We start from the raw sequence: 8,083 nt of genomic DNA on the forward strand, positions 1-8,083 counted from the left end.
TCTATTAATCACCACAAGGCTGTTAACTTTGGCCTTGTAATTGCTTTTTCTTGCTTTATTTCAGCATTTCACTGAAATATTTTAATCAGGTTTATTGGAGATATTTGTCTTTGTTCATTTAGAAGCAACTAAACTAGAAACACATATGGATGCTGTATGATCAGCAAAACCATGACTTAATTTTCAAAACAAAAGTTGATGAAAGTGCTTCCTGTTGGCAAACGGTTGGTCAATTCATAGGAAACCCTGTAAATGAGCAAGTACTTGATTCACATGAAAATGCAGAGAAAAGTAAAAAAAAAAAAAAATAGGAAGATGACTAACTGGAGGGAACACTTCTACTTTTTCAGTTTTTAAATATCTATCGTCACTGAAGGTCTGTCACTTCACCCAGCTCTCTGGAGAAGAAAGACCAACAGAGCTGAATCAACTTTCATTCAGTATTTATTCATTTGATCTCATTATTTATCAGCCTTTTTGAAAAGGGTCAGCTGTGGAAAAATGTTGAAAAGTGTGCTGGTTACAATTCTCTTGGTGGCTGTGGCGGAGTCTGGATCAATACGTAAGATTAAACTTTTTTTTTTTTTTTTTTACAGATGACTTTTCCTCATTTCACCCATTTTAAATTACGTTTTGAACTCTTATATCTTTCTATCCAGCCATGAAGTTGGCATCCTGCTGTGTGCAAGTGACCAAACAGGAGATAACGGAGCCGATCTTAGGATACTTGGTGCAAATCAAATCAATAAGGCCATGTGTCAGTGCTGTCATGTAAGTAAAAAAAAAGAACGCTGTTTGTACACGTTGAAAAATAATCTCATGTTCATAATTTTTGCACAAAAGTGATGTATTTTAAGTGCTAATGTTGCATCTGTTTGTCATTTCTGCAGCTTTCAGACAGAAAAAGGTCTTTTCTGTGTTCACCCGAGAGCTCCCTGGGTTGTTCCCAAAATTAGAGCATTTGAGTGAGTTTCACATTAGTATTCACTGACTCACTTTCTCACGCCCTTTCATTCATTTTATCCTTCAATCTCAAACTTACGTTTTTGTTTTTTTTTTGTCTTATATTCTCTTCCTCATAGGAGAGGAAAACGTCCGACCACTCCTTCACCTTCAGTCTCCCCATCTGGCGTTTCACTCCTCTCCATAATCACATCTACTGCTTCTCCTTCTCCTCCCTCCTTCTCCTCCACATCTGAGACGCCTGTTGGTGAAAACATTTCAGATCAAAACGAGTAGGACTGCATCAACTCTGCCTCCAGCTGAAATTAACATGGACCACATGTTTTCAGGAAGTTAACGTGAATAGTCTCTCTGCCAAAGAGCACTTAAAGAAGAGAATTCTGCTGATAAAAGTATTTATGTATTTAAATCAAAGCTGGGCGATAACTGTCTCATATAAATATGTTGACAAAACTCATCCCATGTGTGTTTTGACAGACAAGAAAAGTCAATATTAAAAAAAATAAAATAAAAAAAATAAAAGTGATAGAATTTAGATTTAGCAGACGCTTTTAAGCGACTTACAAGGGTAGGCAGTGTAAGTGTAAGGACGTCTTGCCTAAGTACCCCTACTGGACGTAGGCGTCAGCTGGGATTCAAACCACAGTCTCCCACACGGAAGGCGCTGATCTTACCACTACACTAACCAATTCCATATCACCCACTCCTAATTTATTTACCAATGTTTACATAATATATTGCATACATTATGAGCAGTGTCATATTTTTATTATTACTATGTATCTGGGTTGATAAGAGTTTCAGTTGTTAATTTACAAAACTGTCTAGAATATGTAGTGAAATAATTTATTTGAAATTTCATCTGAAAGAGATGTTGCATTGGTCATAATAAATGCTGCACATGATTTTAAATACAGTGTTTGTTCATCTGTTACACACACACACACACACACACACACACACACACACACACACACACACACACACACACACACACACACACACACACACACACACACACACACACACACACATATATTTATTCATTTATTTCAGCTTATCTTTAAACATGAAAAAAAAAGGAAAACAATTTTTTTAGTTTTGACATTTAATCTTTTTTTTTTTGCAGTAAAAGAAATTAATGGCCGACTGTGAGGGACCAAGCAGGCAGGCAAGAGGAAGCACAGGTGGATTTTCAAAAAAAAGGTTTTCTTTAATCCAGAAATGTGAAAGAAAAATTACAATATTTAAGAACTTTTAGGGTCCATAAAAGAGGTCAATAAAAGAATCCAAACTTAACAAAGTAGACAAGACAAACTTAACTTCAACGGAATAAACCGACTAACAAAACCAACTGACCTACCTAAAGGAGAACACAACGGAACATATATAATGGCTGATCAGACCATTTGACACACAGGGGGTAACTACAAACACAGACTACTAACAAAACTTCAAAACAGTACAACATCACAGTCAGTCTTTTCAGTTATAAACAATTAATCAATTCATCAAAAATAACTCCCTCCACAAAGGACTAATGACAGTGATTAACTGTTAATTAATTGACAGTACGCAACATGCCAACCTAAATTCATGCCCTAAATTTTCAGGGCCGCATCCTTTGCCCTGGCCTGAGAAGACGACCAGCAACAGCAACAGCAACAGCAACAGCAACAGCAACAGCAACAGCAACAGCAACAGCAACAGCAACAGCAACAGCAACAGCAGGTTCTGGCAACTTCAGCTCTGGTAACTAAAACAATATAAATTAACACGGGCAAGAATTGTTAAACATAAATATGACAGTACAGAAGACTAAATAGACTAAATAAAGTATATTAAATGAACTTTGGCTGTTTTCTTCCTTTACCTTCCAAATGTATAAACTTCATATAGTGGTTAAAGTATATAAATCTAAACCAATACCTGAGGATTACCCACAAATAAATAGTGTGGTAAATAGTGTGGCAGCAAGTGCGTCCATCACACTGACGAAGTTGAGAAAAATGAGTAAATACCAAATTAAAAAGCAAACCTCAGCAACATTTGACTTTCGTTTCATGCGTCTACTTCTGACAGAGGTGATATGTGTGTTGCCCCTTGTGCTGACATGCAATAATCTGAACTTAACTAAAAAAACAGCTAATTAATATGGGAGCATGCAAACCGTTTCTTTTGTGCCAAGTATTTTTACTTTTATTTTTATTTTTCCTCTCAATGGCTGAATGTGATATGTTGTTTTAAATGATCAAATCAATCGTTACTGGGGTGTTTCTATGGGGTAGGAAATCCAGATTACTTTGAATTTCAGATTTAGTGGTAATATTTTTGTGGTCTTCTTTGTTTATACATCTCCACCTCATAACGTCACATTTAGTCTTCATTTACCAGTATCACCCACACCCATACCCTTTGATTAATGTGGTGGGTGTTTCGCCATTTCTTTTTCAGAAAAGCTGACAGTTTGCTGACTCAAAACCAAAGCATTTCTTTTTCCTGTACCGTAAATCACATGATTCCTGAGGTCAGTCAAACCAGGAACTGATGAACTGTTGTGGCTGTGGTCTTGAAGGTAGAACTGTCTTGCTCTCCATTTTGTCTTCCATGCCTAACCCTTAAAATTTCCTCATGTTTCTGATTAATTTTGAATAAACAAGACAATGATCTTTTTTAATTTACAGTAAAGTTGTTAATAATTGAATAGTCACATTTTCACCTGAGTGTTGTTCTCTTACGTGGCCTCTCTCTCTCTCTCTCTCACACACACACACACACACACACACACACACACGTAATACAGTAACTATTACTCCATATATTTTAGAACAGAACAATAGACTTTGCTGACAACTGTGCCTGAAGAGCTACAATACTTTTCTGCCAAGTATTGTAGCTCCTGAAAACTTTCACTCTTTTGTGAACTAGTGTCTGGATATTGCTGTGGGAAGAAGAATTTACACAGGAGACGACCTCCTTTTATTACAACCGTAAACCTGAAATGTTGATGTTGAGCTGGTGTTAAACTAAAGGCTAGAAGAGGGAGCTATAAACCTTTTCTACCATCCATCATAATGGAAAATGTCAACTCTATACTGAACAAAAGAGAGGAGCCGGAGGCACAGGTAAGGGTGTTTTTACTGAGACCTGGTTGAATCAAAACATTAAAGACTCCTATGTGGTCTCAGACTGTATGTTCCCAGGGAATTCAGTCATATTGCAATACCCGTTTACATTCAACCGAGAGGAAATACTAATGTTGCATGTGAAGTCATCCATGAGACTGTTGCAAGGATACAAATACCTGAGGCTGTTGAGTCTCCAAGTTTGTGCTTTGAATGCACAGATTGGAACAAATTGCTGGAAGCAGAAGGGAAGAGCATGGACATTGACATACAGGTCAACTGTTTCATAGATCATACCAACTTCTGTAGAGACACTGTTTACGTACAGAGTCTGGATCACTAGAGAAATCCTGTACCAGAAAAAGGAGGCATTTAAAGACTGAGACAAAGAAAGGCTCAAACATGTCCAACATGAGCTAATCATTGAAAAACTGAAGCCAGCTAAGGAGTACTACAAAAATAAAATAGAGAGCAACTTAAAGAATAACATCAGAGAAGTGTGGATGGAAGTTAAAAACAAACAAACAAACAAAAAAAAGGACAACCAGGCACTAGTGGGGGATGTGGGCAGAGCCAATGAACTTAACAAGTTTTTCAAAATGTTTGACGCTGCTACAAATGAAACAACATCCTGATGGTCCAGAGAAGTAGCTGGTGTGAAAAATACAAGAGATTTTTCAACCCCATGGCCATGAGGATCTAACAGGGGTGTCCAATCCTGGTCCTCGAAGGCCACTGTCCTGCTCGTTTTGCAACCAGCCCTGCATTCCAGCTTCTCAATGGCTGAACAAACCTGAACCAGGTAATCAGCAGTGGGTAGGGCAGAGATAGTAGGAAAACTAGCAGAATAGGGGCCCTTGAGGACCGGGATTTGACACCCCCTGCTCTACAACAACCTAGCCAACAGCAGATGACTTAACTACTAACTACTTTCACCATCTTTCTATCAACAAGACTACCTGAATTTCACTAAGGGCATTAATAAAGTTTATCTTATTATGTTGTGGAACAAAACATTTCTTCTATAACATCAATGCTATACAATACAATACTATACTATAATATAGGAACTATACTATATAACTATAGGAATTAATCTAACATTCCTAATTGTAAGTATACATTTTTAATACCTGAACTTGCTCAAGGGAACTACAGGATTTTTCATGGAGACCGTCTTTTGTGTGGTCTCTCATATTTGAAAGCAGTAGAACAACGTGTGAACAATACTGCATACATCAGTGTTTACCTGAACAAATAGATGATGATGGTGATGAGCAGCAGAGGGAAACGGTTGTGGCCCAGTGTGTGAGGAATCATTAACACCCTATAAACAAGAACATGGACAAAGAATAAACCTGTGGTACATTAAATAAGGATTTAAAAATAACAACAACTGTAATTATTAAGAAATTATTCAATATGTGGAATCTAACAAGCACTTGGTGTGGTACAGTGGGCGATGACCCTTCACACTGCACATCATTCAGAGTAGTCAGAATAGATTCTCCCGTCTATATGATGGGCACTGACCAACTAACAAAATCTAAACATAGCAGTAAGGTTTATAGAAAGGCTGGAAAAAAAAGTTAAAGCTTTTGTGTTATAATAGCAACGAAACCCTTAACATTTGTACAAATAATCAAACAAATAAACAAAGAGTGTGACAGGAGAATGTAGTCAAGGCTTATATTGAGTAGGCTATCTTGAATATGTAAGTTTTCAGTCTGGATTTGATACTAGGAAGAGTCAAATATGGTTTACATGTGAGAACTAAAGATGGATCAATTGGCCACAGATTGGAATAGGCCAGTTTTAAGCTTGTTTACTTGTCATGACCAGTGACCGACCAACTAGTCTGAGATATTGTATCTGCACCAGTCAGATTAACTTGCATGGTCATTCATTATGCATGTGAGTGGAGTGAGGAGAATTTCCACTCCTCTGCGCTTTACTTATACCTGGAGATTTGTAAAAACAAAGTAATTGAAAAATAAGAAAAATAGATATTTAATAGTCTTAATAGTAAATATTTTTTTATTACAATTAACTTATCCAAAGAAAAGTTCCAAAATGTTTCCATCTACTATCAGTAATAGTTCTGAGACAGAAAGTAAATCAGAATGAGCCAAACTCAGCTGGCAATTAAAAAAAAAAAAAAAGGAATTGGTCAAGAAAAGTGCAATCGGTCTATCTCTAGTGAAAACTCTAACAGGAACAGAAAGAAAAAAAGCCTAACAAAGCTATAAACAGTCTATTTATAATACTGTCTGGTATACAGAACATTAAAAGACATGCAGTCTACTGTTAAAGAAAACAGTATTTGTACCAATACTGTAGCTGAGTATACTCAAAAGTCTGAGAGCAACAAGAAATCAATGGATAATTTCTCAGCAGAACCACCTACTGGTCACAAACCCTGGTCTACAGAAAAACAACCTGGTGATGCTGTGGCAAAAAAGACAGTCTGCACTTTAGTGACATCTAGTGGATATTGCTGTATGAACAATAACGACCTGTGGACAGCCTTTGTTCAGCACATGCACACTTGTAAAAGTCTACCTGGGGAAAATCAGGTTTTCCCCTACCCAGAATTCCCATTTGCATGATAGTTAAGAAATCAGCTTACTTAAGGAAGCGGACTGTCACCTGGTTACTTGAGTGTATGAGTCATTTCAGAGGCTGAAGAATCACCTCACGCTGCTATTTACAGCTTTTAATTAATGTATTTTGGGAATAATAACCAAGTTGGCAGTATTATACATATACTGACAGGAGGATATTCTGAAAAGTGATGTAATGAGTTGTACTACAACTATTACCACCAAAAAGAACCTAAAATATCACCATCAGTTAACTGAAGATTTGGGTATACATATGTAGAGGTGACCAACTGCAGCTCAATGCATAAAATCAACAACCAATTTAAATGCATGGCCAGAGATTAGGAAATCACATTAATTTTAAAATGAAATCTGTAAAGTATTTGATGCACCATTGTTTTTCATGTAAAAATGTAACTTTAAGTTCGATTTGAAAACAGGAATAAAACATTTTAGCCATCATTTAACGTTAGCCAGCAGCTAGCGTTGGTCTTTAGCTATAGCTAACGCTAGCTAATGTAAACTTTGTGTTAAAGTTTGGAATGCTACGTTTTCATAAGTCAATTATTTTATGCTAAGGACAATATTAGTACAGATATATCTCACGGTTGGTAAGGTTTTGTGGGTATGAGTGGACGAAACACAAGAAAAATTACATTTGCTTACCGCAAAACATCACAGCAGCAGCCGGGCTAACGTCACGGCGTTGACGTTGAACTTCATCAAACAGTCCGAAAGGTAAGAACTGATTGGTTATCAGGGCGAAAAGGAAGCCTGCTATTGGTTAGAGCTGAACCAATTAGGTAATAGGTTGGCTTCACGCATGTGTCACGTCATTTATAATAATAGAGTAAAATATAGGATTACTATATTTATGTACTTACATACAGAGAATTGACTTTTTTTACTTTGCAACCACTAAAAACCACAGATGTTTAAATCAGAGTTTTTATAGTATGTTTAATCCATGTTTCGATTAGTTTTACCAGTTAACGGGCACCAAATATCATTTTGTTGCTATGGCTACACGCAGAGTACTATAATTTGTTTATTTTTTTCAGTGTCTCCACTTCATGTGATTTGTGGTATTGTGCACTTGTACTTAAATAAATAGCTGAAAATAAAAAAAAATGAACAAAACGAGTGTACATAGGAAAAACCCTACTGTGCTGTACTGTGTGTGCATAGATGCTTGTAGCAGAGAAAACAAATAAGCCTTGTTTTCTGTTATAAAAGCTTTTATCCATAAAAGAGTCACATGTTTACAGTTGTGTTCAAAATCCTACAAATGACATTGATGCTCAGTCTTCCTAGACTTCTTGTACATAAAGTAAACAACTGTGTAAAAAAACACAGTGGCGTAATATACAAAACACTTCTGTTTCGTACAAG

The 8,083-nt window shown here is 36.5% G+C and overlaps 1 protein-coding gene and 1 long non-coding RNA gene across 2 annotated transcripts; one reads left to right on the plus strand and one right to left on the minus strand.

Annotated features, from left to right (window-relative positions):
• Positions 1–386: 386 nt before the first annotated feature.
• Positions 387–1,875, plus strand: LOC113164786 (C-C motif chemokine 8-like). The gene is made up of 4 exons (XM_026364270.2): positions 387–562; positions 660–771; positions 891–965; positions 1,083–1,875. The coding sequence occupies exons 1-4, from the start codon at positions 502–504 to the stop codon at positions 1,237–1,239; spliced, it is 405 nt and encodes a 134-aa protein (XP_026220055.1). The 5' UTR covers positions 387–501; the 3' UTR covers positions 1,240–1,875.
• On the minus strand, positions 1,068–5,412 carry LOC113164787. The gene is made up of 2 exons (XR_003299033.1): positions 5,338–5,412; positions 1,068–1,204 (listed from the first exon to the last, which is right to left on the minus strand). It is a non-coding gene; the product is annotated as an uncharacterized LOC113164787 (long non-coding RNA).
• Positions 5,413–8,083: the final 2,671 nt, after the last annotated feature.

The sequence above is a fragment of the Anabas testudineus genome, chromosome 2 (assembly GCF_900324465.2).
Source record: "Anabas testudineus chromosome 2, fAnaTes1.2, whole genome shotgun sequence".
NCBI classification, from domain to species: Eukaryota; Metazoa; Chordata; class Actinopteri; order Anabantiformes; family Anabantidae; genus Anabas; species Anabas testudineus.